Source organism: Plecotus auritus, assembly GCF_963455305.1.
Source record: "Plecotus auritus genome assembly, chromosome: 4".
NCBI classification, from domain to species: domain Eukaryota; kingdom Metazoa; phylum Chordata; class Mammalia; order Chiroptera; family Vespertilionidae; genus Plecotus; species Plecotus auritus.
Window position 1 is genome coordinate 151,469,702 of NC_137775.1, and position 21,806 is coordinate 151,491,507.

Sequence of the window (21,806 nt, forward strand, 5' to 3'; positions counted from 1 at the left end):
AAAGGACTGGAGGGGTTATTTCCTTAATGGTTAAAAAGGTCTTTCTAAGAATGCTCTCCCTGTTCTGGGAAAAATAATTTTAATTTTAATACATGTTGAAGATTCTCCTCATGCAAAACTGGGATTACATGTACTTGGAAGGTGTCACAAGAAGGAAAACAGAAGGTATTCCTGTCTAACAGACTAGAAAAAACTGGTGGTTAGAATTAGGGAGAAAGTTTTTTCATTACTATTAATTTGGCTTGGCTATGAAAGTAGGCCAAAGGTAAGAACCGGAATTCTATGTCAGCCTTTGCTTTACCCACTTCCTAGTTTTTTTTTTAATAAAATGAGGGGAAATAAATTTTTCATGAGACCCATTGAGTTTCTTTATGAAAAAGTATTACTTAAAGGTAATATCCGATATTACTCAAGCAAAACAGAATTTCATAGTGTTAAATATTTCAGCAAGACAGTTCCCAGGAAATGGACTCAAGAAAATAATGACGTGGTGAATCATTTCAAGGCTTATTGCTTCGAGGTAATTTGTGTCATTTTTTCTTCTTCCCCAAGATCAACGTTGGATGCTCAACTGATAGCTCATCTGCTGAGCCAATAAAACTGGAATTTTCAAGGGACTTTGGGGCAACCTGGCACCTGCTGCTCCCCCTCTGCTACCACAGCAGCAGCCACGTCAGCTCCCTGTGCTCCACTGAGCACCACCCAAGCAGCACCTACTACGCAGGGACCACCCAGGGCTGGAGGAGAGAGGTTGTGCACTTCGGGAAGCTGCACCTTTGCGGGTAAGGACCTGCGGCTTTATGCCACATTCTTTTTCATTTGATGGTTTTCTTTTGACATCATCGCTGACTTTATCGGGGAAATTTCCACCTTCAAATTTCTTCTTCGGTTCTTCACTTGAAACACACTGATTTATGTTTAAAACATAGGACACTGAACTAACGTAACTACTAACTTATGGTTTGAAGATAGATTTAAAGGAGCACACCAGGGACAGGACTAGTACTCTGTCGAAGGGTTTATATCCTCCATGATTCCTTATTAGATCAATTGGGAAGCAGCAGAAATATGGCTTTCCCCTAATGTAACCCTTCCCATTCCCTCCTCCATCACAATATAAATGCAGTAGGAATTTTATGGCTTTCAAACATCTGCCGGTGTTTCTTGTGCGGGGAGAAGACACATGGAGGATGAAAGCCTACAGAATGTTTCGGGTGTCTCATAAAAAATTGTTAGTACTCTTTCCACAGGCATTTCTACTTTTTCAGCCTCTGTCAGCATTTTTTAAAATCCTCACTCGAGAATATGTTTTTATTGATAAAAGAGAGAGAAACATCAATATGTTGCCTCCCATATGTGCCCTGACCGGAATTGAACCCAAAGCCTTTTGCTGTACAGGACAATGCTCCAACCAACTGAGCCACACCAGCCAGGGCCCTCTGTCAGCATTCTTGTTACATATACAAGATGGGGCAAAATTAGGTTTACAGTAAGTGAAACACAGAGTACTGGCACAAGAGCGGGCATATAGATCAATGGAGCAGAGCAAAGAGCCCAGAAATCAACCCACGCCATTATGGCCAATTAATATTTGACAAAGGAGGCAAGGGCATACAGTGGAGTAAAAGCAGTCTCTTCAATAAATGGTGTTGGAAAAAATGGACAGGTACATGCAAAAAAAAAAAAAATACAACCAGGCCACCAACTTACACCATACACAAGAATAAACTCAAAATGGATAAAAGACTTAAGACTTTTGTAAGTTGCAAAACCATACAAATCCTAGAAGAAAACATAGGCAGTAAAATATCAGATCTCTTTGAGCAATATTTTTGCTGATGAGTCTCTGAGTGCAAGAGAAACACAGGAAAAAGTAAACAAACGGGACTACATCAAGCTAAAAAGCTTTTGCACAGCAGAAGAAACCATCAACAAAATAAAAAGGGAACCTATGGTATGGGAGAACATATTCACCAATAATTCATCTGATAAGGGGATAATCTCCAAAATATATAAAGAACTAATACAACTTAACACCAGGAAGACAAACAATCCACTTTAAAAATGGGTAAAGGACCTGAATAGACACTTCTCCAAAGAAGACATACAGATGACCAATAGACATATGAAAAATGCTCAAGCTCACTAATCAGGGAGATACCAATTAAAACTACAATGAGGAATCAGTTCACACCTGTCAGAATGGCTACTGACAATAAATCAACAAACAACAAGTGCTGGCAAGAATGTGGAGAAGAGAATGCTAGCACGCTGCAGGTGGGAATGCTGACTGGTGCAGCCATTATGGAAAACAGTATGGAGTTTCCTCAAAAAAGTTAAAAATGGAACTGCCTTTTGACCCAGTGATAATACTTCTGGGTATATATCCTAAGAATCCCAAAACACCAATCAGAAAGAATATATGCACCCCTATGTTTATAGCAATGTTCTTTACAATAGCTAAGATCTGGAAACAGCCCAAGTGCCCATCAGTAGATGAGTGGATAAAAAAGCTATGGGACCTTTACACAATGGAATACTACATGGCTGTAAAAAAAAAAAAAAGAAGAAGAAGAAGAAGGAACTCTTACCCTTTGGAACAGCCTGGAGAGACCTGGAGATTATTATGCTAAGCATAATAAGCCAGTCAGAGAAAGGCAAATACCATAGGCTCTCAATATGTGGAATCTAATGAACAAAATAAACTGATGAACAAAATAGAACCAGAGTCATGGATACATGGAACAGACTGACATGTCAGAGGGGAGGAGTGGGGGGCATAGGGAACTGGTTAAAGGAAGGTAAAGGGATTAGTTAAAGAACATATATGCATAGCCCATGAACAAAGACAATAATGTGGTGAGGACCAAGGGAGAGGGGGCAGGGGCTGGGTGGAGGTGAGCTAAGGGGTGGAGGGAATGAAAGACATCTGTAATAGTGTCAACAGTAAAAAAAAAAAAAAAAAGAAAGAAAAATTTAAAGAGAGAGAGGAAGTCAACAAAGCAGCTTGTCTCAAAATTTGTCTTTTCCCTCAGAATAAGGAACTTATTATTTCAGGGTATGTTAAAAAAAGTATTAATATTATACTTACAAGATTTACATTCCCGATGTGAAGCTCAGCATAATTTGAAGTCTTGGGTGTTCAAGCAAAACTATTAGTACTTTTCCAAAATGGTGAAAAGGAATTTTCAAAAATCTGCATTATCTTTGAACATAAATCTGTTGATTCCGTTTCATATAATCAGCATAATTTTTATAATTTAATTGTTAAGGGCTTTAATATTTTGTGTTGTTGAATATGATATTTACTTATTTTTAAAATATCTTTTTATTGATTTCAGAGAGGAAGGGAGAGGGAAAGAGAGAGACATCAATGATGAGAGAGAATTATTGATCAGCTGCCCCCTGCATGCCCCACACTGGGGATTAAGCCCACAACCCAGGCATGTACCCTGACCTAGAATCAAACCATGACCTCCTGGTTTATAGGTTGGAGCTCAACAACTGAGCTACACCGGCCAGACAATATGTTATTTATTAATTCTTGCTACTTACAACAGGATACTCTTCTAATAGACAATGTGTGTTTTAAAAACAGTAAAAAGAAAAAGCATTACTAAGCAAAGTGTCCTCAAGGATCTTTAGAAGTGACAGCCGAGGAGGCAGGGAGAGTCTCTGGAGAACTTTGGAACAGGTAGAGCTGAGGATTCAGCAAGCACAACCAGAAAACTGCTACAGTGGGGGTGCGGGTGGGGGTCGGAGGAGAAATGAGCTTGTCTATTAAAAAATTGGGCGAAGTATCTCCATAAAATCTTTTTATCCAAAATCAGTTGTATTATTTAAGGTTACATATTGCAAAAAATATAAAGATATATAAAAAAGTGGAAGAACTTACTGGAAACATACTGGGGAATAATAACATGGACTCTACTCATGAAGTGTGAGGCCATCAGCAACAGAAGGTGTGATCCTCATTTTTATCATATTGGTATTAATATCATTCAGCAACCACAGCTCTCATTTTCTGAAACTCATGATTTCACATTTCTAGAAAAGAAAATCTGAACCAATCAGCTGTGGCCAGAAAGTCAATAGCAACAGAAGCCTGGCTGCCCCCAAATCCCAGCTTATGGGCAGTGTAGGCAGGGAAAGGCCTGGAGAGCCAATCTCTTAGGCACCTGTAACCAATACCATGACCATTATGATACTGCTGAGAAGCTCTAGGTTTTCTCTTTAATATACCTTTTATTTCCCAGCTAATTATTAAATAGAAAACAACCCTACATATAGATTGTAAGCCATGACTTGAAATTGCTTTGACAACTGAGACTTGCTTCAGCAAGTTCCCACATGAAAAAAATATTATTTCAAGGAGTAGGAAATAAGGTCACAAGATCTGCCAATCATAAGTTCTGAGTGAGGAGACCCACTCCGGGACAGTGCCCTCGAACCTGCCTCACTTAGCCTTTGGTCATGTCCACCAGACTGTTGGCACATAAGGTATGATGATGTAATTTGGAAATTTGAACAAGAGAAAAGTAGACACTAATATTTTCACTGACTGGTATTGAGTGTCAGTTTAAAATATACCTCCTCCAATCCTATATGATAAAAGCCTAGGTGGTGTCACACCCTCACGCAATGCCCTCGCGCGACATAGTCATAAGATGGCCACCACAACATGGCCGTGCACAAAGCAGAGGCGGGGCCTGGTGGCCACTCCGCGCTGAGACCTGAGGGTCCCCACGGCTCTGCGCAGCATGGAGGAGGCTGGTCCCAGCGTCTCCGCCACCTCACACGGAGGAGGCAGGTCCCGGTGGAGGAGGCGGGTCACGGCAGGGGAGGGCAGTTGTTGGTGATCAGACCAGCAGGGGAGGGCAGTTGTGGGCAATTAGGCCAGCAGGGGAGGGTAGTTGGTGGTGATGGGACTGGCAGGGGAGCAGTTAGGCATCAATCAGGCCGGCAGGGGTAAGGTTAGGGGGCAATCAGGCTGGCAGGTAGAAGCGGTTTGGGGCAATCAGGCAGGCAGGCAGGCGAGCAGTTAGGAGCCAGCAGTCCCAGATTGTGAGAGGGATGTCCGACTGTCGGACATCCCCTGAGGAGTCCCAGATTGGAGAGGGTGCAGGCCAGGCTGAGGGACAACCCCCCTCCTGTGCATGAATTTCATGCACTAGGCCTCTAGTTATAAATAAGGTACAGAACTCAGACCATCGTGTTATTTGTATTCCATGTTGTTTCTATGAAAAGAAAGTAATTCTGTTAAGGAGGCATGCCCACTCCCACAATGGTATAAACTCATCTTTCAAACTGCATTCCACCATTTCTGCAAAGAGAAGAATTTGCCTTCATAGCGTTGTCTAGTCCTTGTTTCAGGAAAAGAATTAACACTCTTCTTAAAAACCACACAGGCATGAATTGCTGGAAGGCAAAAGTTAAATTTTCTCCAACTCAGTCAACCATCCCTTGGTTTGTATTCAGCACAGCACATAATAATGGCACAAGTGCTAGATGCTAAAATATATATATAACCCACGTTTAAATGACCCCTTTCTGTGCATTTACTGGACATTGGGCACCATAAAAAGTATTTTCAATGTTTTCAGGTGTGGAAATGTCATTTTTTGCCTCCACAAGTAGGCAGTTCACATTTGAAGCATAAGTGTTGAGCTTCCACTGAATTTTATTCACATCACCTTTGTGTCCTTTTCATCTAGAGTTTTTTTGTCTTTAAAACTCTTGATTGCTTCTGCTTTATATGGATTCATAATGAGTCAACCAAAACCCCTATTTCATGAAAGCACTGTTGTGTGCTTGAAATTTTAAGTTTACATTTAAAGAATAGATCCTTTTGAATACCACTGGCTTGGGAGAACAGGCACTGACATTCACCAGGGAGGGTGGCAGTGAGAGATTTTCAAAATAAGATTTCAGGAGAAGACAACCACAGTGAGACCAGAACCTTCAGCCCATTTATCATAGCGCTTGCAGTTTCTATGTCAAGGCAGGTGAACAATAATAAATATCCAACCAAGGTGGTTCATTTGTATTCAGAACACTTGAATAAATAAGAAGTTCAAAAAAATCCATGCAGGCTTTTGTTCAAAGAAAAACTCCAACCATTTCCCTCAGCTCAGCAGTCTGAAAGTTCAAAAGGTAGGAAGTGCTCCTGGCCAAGACTAAACTCTGACAGGTATTTGAAAATAAATTTAATTATGAACTGGCATTTTGGGGGCAGCTTAATATAGTTAGAGATTTGATCTAAACAATGAAATTGGGGTTAAAACTTGATTCCATCTGCTTTGCTCTCTACTAAACTTTAGAAACCTAATAAAAGCTCCTAATATTGACTTCTAATTTCTGTTTTTAAAAGTATTGAAACGGGGACTCAGAACTGTTGGACTTTGAAATTGGGACTCAAACATTTTTTGTCATTATACGTTTATTTCTAGTCTGCAGAGGCAAGATTTTTTAAAGGAAAGAAAAGGGGGAAAAATAGATACAGAGGCAAAGAAACATTGAACAGACTGTCAAACTACAGCGGGAAGGCAGAGGAGGTTGGCAGGGGGAGCTGTAAGCGATCAACCGAAGGACTTGTACGCATGCATATAAGTATAACCAATGGATAAAAGACACTGGGTGGGGGGAGCAGGTAAAGGCATGTACTGGGGGGAAGGGGAGGCCGGGGGGAGGTCAATGAGGAAAAAAAAAAAGGAGACATATGTACTACTATTTGTAATACTTCAAACAATTAAAAAAATAAATAAATAGTATAAAAAAATAAAATAGAATAAAAAATAAAAAGTATTCTGAATTTGGTTCCTATGCTAATTGAAAATTGGACAGATTCACAGGGCACAAAAATGAATATACATGCTATCTCTATATCTGTCCCCTCTGAAATCCATCTTCTTTGAATTGAGTTTTTGTACATAATAAAATATACTAAACTATTTCTGGACCCCTGCCTAAATATATAGATTATTTCCAAGGGACTAACTTATCATCAACAATAAAAGGCAATTCACTTACAAATAAAAAGGAAAAGTACCTTTGATTTAAAAAGAAATTAAGAAGTAAGAGACACGGTCTAAAAATAAATCTGATTTTGTCACTCCTCTCTTTAAAATAATCTATTGGGGCTGTCTCTTGCCATGGTTAACGATAAGTCAATAGAATAAAATAAGGCTTTTCACAACAAATGCTATGCAACAAACACTTACTGAACATCACTGTATGTGAAACACTATATGGGGCACCACGAGTGGGTGCAAAGAAGAAAGAGGCATGGAGATTGGCCTCTAGGAGTTCACAGCCAATAGGAAAAATAGGTATGCTTTTAAGTACCTACACCGGTGATAACTATAATAATGGAAATTCCATCAGAATTATGGAAGAGAGAGAAATTAAAGGACTGGTTATCTGCTGTCTGACTCAGCAAGTTCACTACTTTACCCAAAGGAGTTGAAAATAGGTATTTAAGCAAATACTTGTTCATAGAAGCACTATTCACAATAACCACAAGGTAGAAATAAACAAATATCCATCAACTGGTAAATGAATAAATAAAGTTGGTATATCCATACAATGGAATATTATTCAGTCAGTCGTAAAAAGGAATGAAATTCTGATATTTGCTACAATGTGGAATAACCTTGAAAACATCATGCTAAGTGAACAAAGCCAGACACTAATGGTCACCTATTGTATGAGTCTAATTATATGAAATATCCAGAATAGGTAAATCCATAGAGACAGAAAGTCGATTAGTGGTTGCCAAAGTCAGGGAATAGGGGGGCTGCTTAATAGGCACAGGGTTTCCTTTTGGGGTGATGAAAATGTCTTGAAACTCTATAGAGGTGATGGTTGGCTAACACTGTGAATCTGCTTAATACCACTACGTTGTGTGCTTTAAATAGTTAAAACAATATATATACATATACTTTTGTGTTATGCAAATGTCACCTCGACTTAAAAAAAATGTTATGCAGAGTGTAGATAGAAGGTATGAAAGAAGCTTCACCGAGAAAGTCAATATTGAGAAAGTTGGATCCCTGGCCAGGTAGCTAAGTTGGTTAGAGCATCATTCTTATATGCCATGGTTGTAGGTTTGATTCCCAGTCAGGGCACATACAAGAATCAACCAAGAATGCATAAACAAGTGGAACAACAAATTGATGTTTCTCTCTCTCTCTCTCTCTCTCTCTCTCTCTCTCTCTCTCTCTCTCTCTCTCTCTCTCTCTCTCTCCCCTCTCTCCTTCTCTCCCTCTCTCCCTCTCTCCCTCTCTTTCTCTTTCTCTCTCCCCCTTTCCCTGTCTCTCTAAACTAAAATTTTAAAAAAGAAAAAGTTGGGCCCTAGCTAGTTTGACTCACTGGATAGAGCATCGGCCTGCAGACTGGAGGGTCCCAGGTTCGATTCCAGTCAAGAGCACATACTCGGGTTTCGGGCTTGATCCCCAGTAGAGGGCGTGCAAGAGGCGGTCGATCAATGATTGTCAGCAATGATGTTTCTATCTCTCTCTCCCTCTCCCTTCATCTCTGAAATCAATAAAAGCATAGTTTTTAAAAAAAAGAAAAGAAAAAGTTGGACATTCAGGTGGAATTTTGACATAGTGATAGAATTGGGAAGGGCTTACAGGGAGCAAGAACTTGATTGGCAAAATCTCATAGATTGAGAAATGGAGTTTGTGTTCCCAAAATTGAATTATATTTTCTGTTTCTTGAGTGTGAGTCAGTGACAGTAACTGCCCACTGCTCATTGATCAGATGTGCTTACTTTGAAGGTATGTTGTTCTATTGATTAGATTTTGAAAGATTTGTTCCTCTTTTCCAGATCTGTACGTTTCAGATGGTACCAAGGATTTTACCCTGTTGGCTCTCAGCCAGTGACATGGGCCATTGATAATGTCTATATTGGTCCCCAATGTGAAGAGATGTGTAATGGACATGGGAGTTGTATCAATGGAACCAAGTGCATATGTGATCCTGGCTACTCAGGTCCAACCTGTAAAATTAGCACCAAAAATCCTGATTTTCTCAAGGATGATTTTGAAGGTAATCTTTTTTTATAAATTATATGTAGCATTGTGAAAGAGATTACATTTTAAACAAAATTTGTAATTTGGAAGTAATCACTAGGTTTTACTCTAATACTTCATTATTTATCACTACAATTGAAACTACCCAAGCCTTCATTTAGTTCTGAATTTTATAAGGTTCCATTTTTGAAACAATGGTCAGTGAGAGAGAACAAGACTGTAACTGAGAAAAACGAAGGTTATTGTCACCACTTTTGCTATCACATGTAATTTCTCATTAATTATAATTTTAGAAAAAGTCTATAGAGGGTTAAAATTCTTGGATGGAAGGAAAAGATTCCAGAAATGGAAATTCCTTTCATTGCTTTATCACCAACTCATTAAGCAGTCCCTTATCACTTTCTGTACCTCAGTTAAACCTAGAATCTAACATTATATGTGACGATAATGTTACAACATAGAAAAATACATATCAGGTAATAATTGAAAGTATTCACAATTATATATCCTTTGGATATGCACTCTTGATAAAACTGTGGAAAAACATCCTCATAAGAGAAAGTCCTAAAGAAATGTAATAGCTATCTATATTAGGACTAGAGGCCGGGTGCACGAAATTTGTGCACGTGGGGGGGTGTCCCTCAGCCCAGCCTGCACCCTCTCCAATCTGGGACCCTTCGAGGGATGTCCCACTGGGATCAGGCTAAACGGGCAGACATCCCTCTCACAATCCAGGACTGCTGGCTCCCAACCACTCACCTGCCTGCCTGCCTGATTGCCCCTAACCGCTTCTGCCTGCCAGCCTGATCACCCCTAACCACTCCCCTGCCAGCCTGATTGACGCCTAACTGCTCCCCTGCCGGCCCGATTGCCCCTAACTGCCCAGCCCTGCCGGCCTGGTCACCCTAACTGCCCTCCCCTGCCAGCCTGGTCGCCCCTAACTTCCCTCCCTTGCCAGCCTGGTCGCTCCTAACTGCCCTCCCCTGCCAGCCTGGTCCACCCCAAGTGCCCTCCACTGCAGGCCTGGGTGCCCCCCAATTGTCCTCCCCTACAGGCCTGATTGCCCCCAACTGCCCTCCCTTGCAGGCCTGGTCCCTCCCAACTGCCCTCTCCTGCTGGCCTGATTGCCTACAACTGCCCTCCTTTGCAGGCCTGGTACCTCCCAACTGCCCTCCCCTGCAGGCCTGGGTGCCCCACAATTGTCCTCCCCTACAGGCCTGGTTGCCCCCAACTGCCCTCCTCTGCCAGCCCGGTCACCCCTAACTGCCCTCGCCTGCAGGCCTGATCGCCCCCAACTGCCCTCCCTTGCAGGCCTGGTCCCTCCCAACTGTCCTCCCCTGCTGGCCTGATTGCCCACAACTGCCCTCCCCTGGCAGCCATCTTGTGGTGGCCATCTTGTGTCCACATGGGGGCAGCCATATTTGACCACATGGGGGCATCCATTTTGTGTGTTGGAGTGATGGTCAATTTGCATATTACTCTTTTATTATATAGGATAGTTGGATTAAAGATTTTTTTCCTTTGTCCCAAATTAAAGATTTACTTCCTTTTTCCCAAATTGTCTATGAAATTATATTATGGTTTTAAGGTACATTCTGAAATTACATTTAGGTAATATCAGTACAATGGAGTACTATCCTATCTAATAAAAGAGTAATATGCAAATTGACCATCACTCCAACACAAGATGGCTGCCCCCATGTGGTCAAAGATGGCTGCCCCCATGTGGACACAAGATGGCCACCACAGATGGCCTGCAGGGAGGGCAGTTACGGGAGATCAGGCCTGCAGGGGAGGGCAGTTGTGGGTGATCAGGCCAGCAGGGGAGGGCAGTTGGGGGTGACCAGGCTGGCAGAGGAGGGCAGTTGGGGGGACCAGGCCTGCAGGGGAGGGCAGTTGGGGGGGGGGGGACCCAGGCATGCAGGGGAAGGCAGTTGGGGAGGACCAGGCATGCAGAGGAGGGCAGTTGGGGGGAACCAGGCCTGCAGGGTAGGGCAGTTGGGGGGAACCAGGCCGGCAGGGAAGGGCAGTTGGGGGAGACCAGGCTAGCAGGGGAAGGCAGTTAGGGGCAATCGGGCTGGCAGGGGAGCAGTTAGGCATCGATCCGGCTGGCAGGGGAATGGTTAGGGGTGATCAGGCTGGCAGGCAGAAGTGGTGAGGGGCAATCAGGCAGGCAGGCAGGCGAGTGGTTGGGAGTCAGCAGTCCTGGATTGTGAGAGGGGTCCCAGATTGGAGAGGGTGCAGGCTGGGCTGAGGGACACACACCACCTCCATGCATGAATTTTGTGCACCGTGCCTCTAGTTTAGACATAAAAAGGAATGAAATGCTGATACTGGCTACAACATAAATGAACCTTGAAACATTATGCAAATGAAAAAGTCATATACAGAAGGTCACCTACCATATGATTCCATTTATAGAATCATCAAAAATAGGCAAATCCATAGAGATAACCAATCAGTGGTTGCCAGGGGCAGGGTGAGAGTGACTGCCTAATGGGGACAAGGTTTTCTTTACAGGGGATTTTAAAGTTCTGGAACTAGGTAGTGGTGATGGTTATACAGCACTGTGAATGAGCTGAATACCATTGAGTTGTTCATGATGAAAATGGTAGATTTCTATATTATATGCATTTTACCACAATCAAAAAACTGAAGTAAATCTGTGATGAATATCTGAGGAGATTTGACAGCTGGTTTTGAAAAATATCCTATCTAATAAAGAGGGAATATGCTAATTGACCATCACTCCGTCACAAAGATGGCTGCACCCACAGCTGAGGCCAAGTTCCCGTAAGGAGCCTTAACGAGCAATCAGCAGGGACCTGAGGCTACGCCCTCCCTCACCTGGCAGGGCTTGACAGGGGACCTCAGGCCACAACCCCCACCAGGTGGGGCTTGACAGGGGACTTCAGGGCGCACCCCCCACCCCGGCACCAGGCCGGGGGACCTCAGACCGCACCCCCTGCCCTAGCACCAGGCCAGGGGACCTGAAGCTGCTCCCCCGTCCCTGGCTGGGCTTGACAGGGGACCTCAAGGTGCACCCCCAGTGCTGGGTTGGGGGAACTCAGGCCGCGCCCCCGCCCAGCAGGGCTTGACAGGGGACCTAAGGCTGTGCCCCCTCCTAGTGCTGGGCTGGGGGACCTGAGGCGGCACCCCCCCACACCTGGCGGGGTTTGATGGGGGACTCAGGCCATGCCCCCCCACCCAGCATGGCTTGACAGGGGATCTCAGGCCGTGTCCCCCACCTGGCAGGGCTTGATGGAGGACCTCAAGGCATGCCCCTGCCCTGATCTGGGCTGGGGGACCTCAGGCCATGCCCCCCCGCACCCTGGCACTGGGCCAGGGGACCTGAGGCTACACCCCCGCCCAGCAGGGCTTGACAAGGGTGGGACTGGCCAGGTCTGGATCTAGCCCAATGGGGGTGGGGCTGGCCGGGTCTGGGTCTCACACGATTTTGAGGTGCATGTGGGTGGGCGGGCACTTCACTCTGAGTGTGCCCCAGACTCTGACAGGAGGAAGATTTTCATATACATTTTACTAATTTTCTTTCATCTCTGACATTTCTATTATAGAGAAAGGGCAAATAGCAATATAAATTATTTCCTCTAATTAATCCCCTTTTAATGTACACGAATTTCGTGCACCAGGTCACTAGTTGTTTAATAAGAAATATCAAATCATCCTGAAATTTCTCCCATTAAAATGGTGTTAAAAATATGTAACACTTGTCTGATACTGTTCTCACAGTAGCAAGGACATGGTGAAGAAGTCTATGGAATGGTCACATGCCCTCCCTTACTTTTGTCCTGAATCACTCTATGACTAGCCAGTGTCATCTTTTGCAGTGTGGAGGAGCAGAAAGGAGGGACCCATCTGGCTGGACCATAGGTACTCAAGAAAAGGCCCCCTCCTTCTGTCCTGTGGACCCTTAAATAACACAGCCAAGGTTAAACAATTCAAACTTGCTAAAATGTTGAAGAGGCCTCTTATCCCAAATCTATGACTTCGATGTTTATGACTTCATATTTTGGAACTACACAAAGCACTTACCATACTCCTTTAAAAAATATGACTAAATAAATAAATAAAAATAGTATGACTATAATTGGAGTCATACTTTTTACCTTTTTCAGGTCAGCTGGAATCAGATAGATTCTTATTAATGAGTGGTGGAAAGCCATCTCGGAAGTGTGGAATCCTTTCTAGTGGAAACAACCTCTTTTTCAATGAAGATGGCTTACGCATGTTGATGACACGAGATCTGGATTTATCACATGCTAGGTAATCACTTTGGAATGTTGTTGGAAAATTACATTGTGATGTACAGTAGCAGAACATCAATGAATCAGAAAGAGATCTCAAAGACAAGGCCTTCCATTAGAAATGCTGACTTACTTTCTTATCAGCGACTCCATTAAGACACAATTTACATAATTTACATTCTAAAACTGAAAGAGAATTGTGCAGTAACTAGATCAGAAATGAAATACTGATAAGCAGACAAAAGTTAATATCTGGTATTTTGTAAGATGCTGACTAGGAAATGGCAATATTTAACTTACTTTAACTTCAGGAAAATAATGTTGCAACTTCTTTTATCCATCTTCTACAGAATGCTTTTCATTAGCACTTGGACTGTGTAGAAATTATTTACACCGTGCTTCATAGAAAGCCTAATGGAAATACCATACGCCCTCGAATTATTTACAATTAACTTTATATCCATTAGCAATTTAAGTTAAGAACACTTGAGTGTAGCCTTATTCTTTATAAGCATTTCTGTCCAATGACTCGCTCATCACTCTAAGCACTCATTTTCTAAATTGAGCACAGTCTCTCAGAAACAAACATTTAGAACTGGCTCAGAGGATTATGTCCTGTCAAGAAGTATATCCTTTGATCAGTTGATGAGTGCCCAACACTTAGCCAGGAAAATAAAGAAGACAATTTAACATGTGTAAAATGGAACCCTGACCTATTTTTGCAAGTGAACAAAAGAATGATGATTTTGTTTTTTTAAACATTTCAGAGCAAATTAAAATACATCATAACAGATTATCCTCTCCTTCCTCCTAAATCTTTTATTTATTGAGTTATAAATTTGATGCCCCACAGAAAATACAGTTCTGTGACATAATAATTTTACAGTTAGAGGAAACAAGATTGTATTTATCACCATCCTATTTTAATGTATATGACTTAATTTGATGCTCTTTTTTCAGATTTATCATTGGCAGCTGAGTTCTCTAATTTAAAAATTATTAGGTTTTTCTAAATAATTCTGATATGGTTTATCTATAACTAAATTAATATAAACGTTTTCCCAATACAACTAGATGACATGCTAAAAGTTTTTCTCTGTAAATGACTACTATTTCTATAGATATAAACGTCACTAGGCACTAACCATGTATTTTTTTCATTAATCCAATGTTAAAAACTCCATTATTTATCTCATCTCAGTAGCATGCTGTGTAGGATTTGCATATATTGACCTCGAAATGCTCTGTGTAAAAATCCCAATTTTCTCAAGTTAGGAGATTTATACACAGTTAATGGAGATAGGGGAGAGGAGGAACCCATGAAGAATGCATGGTTTTATATATGGAACTGATAACTTTTGTTATAAGCCTCAATATATTTCATATGTGTGGCATGCATACATAATTGGCTGTATGCATTGGATTACACATGAAGCTTATTCTGCATTACCCGGTAGCAAGCAGCCAGACCAGGCACCAACAGTTTGCCTGCCAAAGATAACATGTGAGCTCGTTTTCATTGGCACCCCAGCTGCTTGCTGCCACTCTGCCCACCTCCCTGCCAGCTGGAAAGGCTGCACTGGCTGGCCGCCACAGTTCTCAATGGCCAGTATCATCCATCGCAGACCCAGCAATAGTCAAAGGTTGGCACAGCCCACCATCCCCACCACCCCACACTCATGCTCCCCTGCCCCTGGGCACAAAAGGCAGAAAAGAGGCCCAAGCTTGACACACCTCTTCCAAAAGGTGTCTGGCCTTTTACAAAGAGGTGTTACAACTGGTGAATTTAAATGTGTCTCCCAAAACCAATAATATGAGATCTAAAAATCTACTGGTATAAACTGAGAATGGATGGTTTCACCAATAAGTGAGGTAAACTGTATTAATTATATTCTTCCTGTTTCGGATACTAAGGACAAGGATCCAAATTTGCCTTAAATAGTTAACAATACACACTCCCAAACCTGGACAGTGTTCGGACCCCTACTGTCTTCTCATAGCATGGCCAAAGGGTGCAGTGAATGCTCACTTTCCTCAGATTCACCTCTCTGGAGGGCTGCAAAATATAAATATGGGTGCAGAATTGCCTTTTTTTCAGATTTCACATTTTATTAACTTCCTTTAACGTTAAAAAAGAAAATGCTTTGAAATGATTTCTTTGGATACTCGTTAAATCGTTATATTCATTAAAGCCATGCACTCCCCGTATTACCCCGAGTGCTTGTGTTTTGCTAATGTTGTGAATTTCTCACTGAAGTAAATATCTACAGTAAGTTTCACTCATGTCAGATTTGTGCAGTTCTTCATGAGACTGGGATGTGGTAAAGGGGTTCCAGATCCCAGGAGCCAACCTGTGCTTCTGCAGTATTCTCACAACGGCGGCCTCTCGTGGAGTCTCCTTCAAGAGTTCCTTTTCAGCAACTCCAGCAACGTGGGCAGATACATCGCCCTGGAGATACCCATGAAAGCCCGTTCTGCTTCTACTCGGCTCCGCTGGTGGCAACCATCTGAAAACGGGCACTTCTACAGTCCCTGGGTTATCGACCAGGTCAGTTTCTTTAGAATTAACTATTATAATGTTGTCCCTTATCTGAATGTGGCCTTAGATAGCAGCCCCCAGTTCACTAGAGAAAGCCCAGGATGGACAGTTGAGTGACTTGCCCAAGGGCACACAGCTAGATTAGATGTGGCATTTAGCTTCCTTTCATTCTCTTTTCCTTCAATTGCCTGAGCCTATAAAATAAACAACACAACAGAAAGGATTCTGCCATATGGATAGAGGGACTGTATCAAGCATGATACGAGGTTATAATTCTCTGAAAAGGAAAATGTGCAGATTAGCATTGGTAACTCCCATGCAGTAACTCCCAAATCCTCTTTCCCAGCCTTTGAAGGGAAAAATAAATAAACCTCCCTAACATCCTATGGATAACTCTAAAGGATCTTCATATATAATAAAATGCGCATCAAATAGAACTCAAAGAACCTGTTAACAAACTGTAGAATCCATACAAAGAATTAAGCTGAAGTGCCTTAGGGTACAACTGTCCTTAAATAGAAATTTTACATGAAAAATAATCACATGTAAGCCAAATTTTGCTTTTCCACATACAGTTTCCAAAGGCACAATTTGGCCCATGAAAGCTGTGAATGGTTTTGTCAATCCTACTATTTGTTTTCACAGATTTTCATGGCTTCTTGCCAGATGGCCAAACAGACCACATAAACAAGAGCATTCAGAAAGGCCCCCTAACGTTGTGTTTGCTGTATAATGCCAGTTGTGACCAATAGGACTGCTAAAAACAAACAAAAAGACTGTACTTTCTCATATCTTAAAGCCGAAATGAAAATTTGTGCTTTTTTAAAATTACATTTCAGATTCTTATTGGAGGAAATATTTCTGGTAATACAGTCTTGGAGGATGATTTCACAGCTCTGGATAGTAGGAAATGGCTACTTCACCCTGGAGGCACCAAGATGCCTGTGTGTGGCTCTACTGGTGATGCCCTTGTCTTCATCGAAAAGGCCAGCACCCGTTATGTGGTCACCACAGACATTGCTGTGAATGAGGATTCATTTCTGCAGATAGATTTTGCCGCCTCCTGCTCAGTCACAGACTCTTGTTATGGTAAGTATTGCAGATTCGGGTAGAGGGACAGATGTGTATAAATAGGCATCTAAGGCTGCCTCTATCAAAGGACTACATTACACCGCTGATTAGTCTGAAATTAAAACACAGGAGCACTTTGAGTCAAATCATAGCTGCATTCTTGAAAAATGTATGTAAATTGAGTTTTAGTAGTTTATTTTTTTAATCATTTTTTATTTTTCAATTGCAGTTGACACACAATAATTTCAGGTGTTTACCCCAGTGCTTAGACCTTATATAACTTACTAAGTGATCATCTCAATAAATCTCTTACCCATCTAACCCCATACACAGTTATTAGGACATTATTGACTGTATTCCCTATGCTGTACTTTAAATTCCTATGACTGTTCTGTAACAACCAATTTGTACTTCTTAATCCTTTCATTTTTTTCACCTATCCTCCAACACCTCTCCCATTTGGCAACCATCAAAATGTTCTCTGTATCTATGAGTCTGTTTCTGCTCATTCATTTATTTTGTTTTTTTAGATTCAATTTTTGATAGATATGTATTTATTGCTGTTTTATTGTTCATATTTTTTATCTTTTTCTTCTTCTTCTTCTTAAAGAAAACCCTTTAACATTTCATGTAATACTGATTTGATGGTAATGAACTTCAGCTTTTTCTTGTCTGGGAAGCTCTTTATATGTCCTTAGATTCTAAATGATAGCCTTGCTGAGTAGAGTAATCTTAGGTCCTTGCTTTTTATCACTTTGCATATTTTTTTTTGCCATTCCCTTCTGGCCTGCAAAGTTTCTGTTGAAAAATCAGCTGACAATTATATGGGCACTCCCTTATAAGAAACTAGCTGCTTTTAAGATTCTGTCTTCCTCTTTAAACGTTTGCATTTTAATTATGATGTGTCTTGGTATGGACCTGTTTGGGTTATCTTGTTTGGAGCTCTCTGTGCTTCCTGGACATGTATGTCTATTTCCTTCACCAGATTAGGGACTTCCCTAATATTTTTTGTCAATATTTTTTAAATAGGTTTTTAATTTTTTTTCTCTTTCTCTTCTCCTTCCGGCACCCCCGTGATTCAAATGTTGGTACGCTTAAAGTTGTCATAGCATATTCTAAGCCACCTCATTGTGACCAGTTTGCATCCTCTCAATTGTGCATGTACACATTGCACTCATACATACCTTGCACACACTAATGGGCCTATCTTAGGAGAAATAAAAACTGACATTATTGCATACTTGGACTCTTCACCAGAATTTACAGACCTAGGGCCCTTCTGGTCTTTCACCACCTCAAGCCACTCTTCTTCCAAGGGATTCATACCGGAATGTTCACAAGGACCTTGTTCTGTTTTAGATTTGAAGGGAATGCCGAAATCTGAGGAATTTGGTTACTTCGAAGGTCCTGCAAAATCCAGATTTTTCATATTTATTAGTTTGAACTTAATGCACCTTTCTTAGGGGGAATCCCAGAAGTATTCTTTCTACCTCATATTCAATCAATCAGCCAACACTAAACTAGACAGTAGGAGTGGAACTTGGAAAAGTATAAGGTTCACACCCTGTCCTCAATAGGTACAGTCTAGTTGAAAGAATATCTCAAAAAGTTAGAATCCAATAAATGTCTAAATCAAATGCTCCATGGAATGGTACTGATGCAAAATGTAATGAGAGTTCAAAGGAAAGAGAGATGATCAATGGATGGTCAATCCAAAGAGTTTGGTAAGATTTCAAAAAGGACCTAAGTCTCAAGTGGCATTGATTGTTAGAGGGGGTTTGAAGGATGAGTGGAGAGGAGAAAAAAAACCCATGCCATCTGGCAGCATAAGCAAAGAAGCAGAGGTAGAGCTCTCCTGTTCTATGGGGGAAACTGTGAGCAGACCATCCTGAAGGAGACCAGAGTGCTGAATTTAAAAATAGAAAAGGACTTTAAGGTCCAAGATACCTACTCCCTCATTAGCATAGGAGGTTAATGAGAACTCAAGGAGTTAAGTTATGACATGGTTTGCCTTTAGCAGCACCAGTACTGAAACTCTGCCCTATTAGCTCAGCCATGTGTGCTTTCTACTGTCGGTTGGTGCAGAGTCTTGAGAGAGAGGGGTTGAACTGAATGATAAAATGAAAGAGGAACGTGGATAAGCACAGTTGGCAACACAGTGCCTTAAAAAGCAGTCACAGGAATTTGTGCTTGACCAGGTCATGAATAAGAAGGCACAAGTACAGAGGAATGCCTTGGTATGTTTCAGGGAGATTAGCCCAGAATCTGAGGAAGGTGGGGAAGGAATAATCCCAGTGAAGAAGCCTTAGTGGTAATCTCTGTGGGAGGCCATGAAGTCCTGAACTATAGGGCAGGAAGAGAAATGGAATGGGTAAAATCTATATAGGACAATGCAAACAAAAAGGAAAGAAGCAGCAGATCTCAAAACTGGGTGAGAAAATAGAGGGTAAAGGAGAGAGAGGAGTAAAATTTTGAAAATAACTTCTAAATTTTGAACCTAGAATATGAGTGTAAAAGTTTTGTCATTGATAGAATTTGGTTGTTAAAAATATGTTTATTTATGAGGGGAAATGATGAGTGTTTCTTTAGCTTGGGTGAAAGTAGCTTTGAGTGGAGATATTCTTTAGTGAGGAGGACTTTCAATATGCAAAGCAGGAATTTTGTGCATATTGTGCATGACAATATGCCAGCATCAGCACCATGCCGAGCTGAATGAACATTTGTTGAATGAATAAAATCAATTCTGAGACATAAATTGGGCACAGAAGTAGTAGTTGAAGCCCTAAGAGTATACAGGTAGAAAAGAAGACCAGCCCTAGCCAGTTTAGCTCAGTGGATAGAGCGTCAGCCTGCAGACTAAAAGGTCCTGGGTTCGTTCTGGTCAAGGGCACATGCCCGGGTTGCAGGCTCAATCCCCAGTAGGGGGCATGCAGGAGGCAGCCAATCAATGATTCTCTCTCATAATTGATGTTTCTATCTCTCTCTCCCCTTTCCTCTCTAAAATCAATAAAAATATTTAAAAAAAAAAGAAAAGAAGACTAGAAATAGAGTCTGGAAGAATGTCCATAGTTGGTAGTTGTGGTAGTAAGCACAAGAGTCAGGGGAAAATGAGTCAGTTGATTTCCCAAAGAAAAGAAAGTAGAAAGAAACAGGGAGTGATCAATAATATTCAGTGCCCTGGGGAGAACAAGTACAATGAAGGCTGAGACAATCCATTGTATGTAACTAGAAAAGGTTTGTAGGTACCTTTGGGTAGTGAGTGATCCATACTGGCTGTACCTGAGAATACCTGGAGAGCTCTAAAGCTCCTGACACCTTGGCCATGCCCCAGAAGAGTGAAATCACAATCTTTGAGGGTAGGACCCTGGCATCAGTCGTTTTAAAAGTACCCAGCTGACTTCAGTGTGCAGCCAAGATTGAGAATCACAGCCTTGGAGAAAGTAATTCCAGTATGGAGGTGGGCGTTAAAGCAGTTTATAAAGCCTTCAGAAGGGAATAGAGAGAAAAAATATATAATGGGGAGTATAAATTGAATGTTTCAGAAGAAGAGAAGGGAAAGGAATATCTTTTCAAAGGACCAGAGCAGATTGGGTATTTTGGTAGAAATTACATGGCTTTCAGCTACCTCCTATGCCTTTCTGATTTCCCAGTATATACCATTACACAGCAGAGGAAGATGTATTTCTGTAACATATATTTTATAACTATTAGGTTAAATCGTAAGTATATATAAATTATGACTATTACTTTAACAGCTTTGTTATGGTGGTTCTGAAAATTGCTCAGTATAAAGAATGATTTGGTAAATTTTACTTATGTTTCATTTGATTATATTCCCTTAAAAGAAAAATTATTTTAATATGGAAAATGTAAAAAATAATAACTAGTAATATACAGAGGGAAAAATCAAACCAGGAAATATCTCAAAATAGGAAACATTGTATGGAGGGAATCAAATTGATATTTGATTGAAATGAATACATAAGTAATTATGGTTCCTGGGTCTAGAGACATGTATTTCTATTCAGAATAATGCCTTCTATTTCAGCTATTGAATTAGAATACTCGGTAGATCTGGGATTATCGTGGCACCCATTGGTAAGGGACTGTCTGCCTACCAATGTTGAATGCAGTCGCTATCATCTGCAGCGGATCCTGGTGTCAGACACTTTCAACAAGTGGACCAGAATCACCCTGCCTCTTCCTCCTTACACCAGGTATGGATGCATCTGTGTGTTGTGAACCCAAATGTGATATGATTTGGCATGTCAGATCTCAGCACAGCAAGTTTAAATGAGATAGATGAGATTTTGTTACCTATTGATGGTATTCCCCTGCATGAATTAAGTCTATCTTGGTAAGTAACATAGAAACCAGTTTTTATGATGACATTGTTTTGTCTTTTCCAAAAATATAGACTTTTACTTACTTTTAACTCTAATATTTTTAAAGAATGACATATCCAAGAAATCAGTAAGCTTCTTCACCTTCATTCACTTTGCCAAGAACAAGTCTTAAATTTAAAACAGGCACATTGGATATAAAGTAGATTTAAATAGACTTTGTTTTCTGCCACTCAGACTACTGTAAATATAGCAGTGAGTGGTGTCAGATAAATGGGGTATTTGCTATCAGAAATGTGTATTAAAATTAGTGTCTGTTTCTGAAATTTTATTTTAAATCGTATCTTGAAAATTATCACCTGGAGCATTTTTATGTGAAAAAAACAATTATAAATACTTTATTCGTTGTGTCTATAAGAAATGATGATGGCTTCACTTTAGAGGGATAGTAAAAAGATAAGTGGGGGGGGGGAAGAAATGATGTTGGCTTAATAAAATTGCCTTGGTAAAGGTGTATAAAGTTACATCTAAATATCTGTGTGCTTGCAACTGT

The 21,806-nt window shown here is 41.1% G+C and overlaps 1 protein-coding gene across 5 annotated transcripts in view; it reads left to right on the forward strand.

Moving 5' to 3' along the window:
- RELN (reelin) overlaps nucleotides 1-21,806 on the forward strand; it is a 462,208-nt gene that overhangs the window by 389,280 nt on the left and 51,122 nt on the right. For all 5 annotated transcript variants that reach the window (XM_080663650.1, XM_080663648.1, XM_080663649.1 and 2 more), the window contains exons 41-46: nucleotides 553-782; nucleotides 8,831-9,051; nucleotides 13,172-13,319; nucleotides 15,590-15,848; nucleotides 16,679-16,928; nucleotides 20,959-21,127. In XM_080663650.1, the coding sequence (XP_080519776.1) occupies nucleotides 553-782; nucleotides 8,831-9,051; nucleotides 13,172-13,319; nucleotides 15,590-15,848; nucleotides 16,679-16,928; nucleotides 20,959-21,127 (1,277 nt within the window). The remainder of the gene's footprint in view (nucleotides 1-552; nucleotides 783-8,830; nucleotides 9,052-13,171; nucleotides 13,320-15,589; nucleotides 15,849-16,678; nucleotides 16,929-20,958; nucleotides 21,128-21,806) is intronic.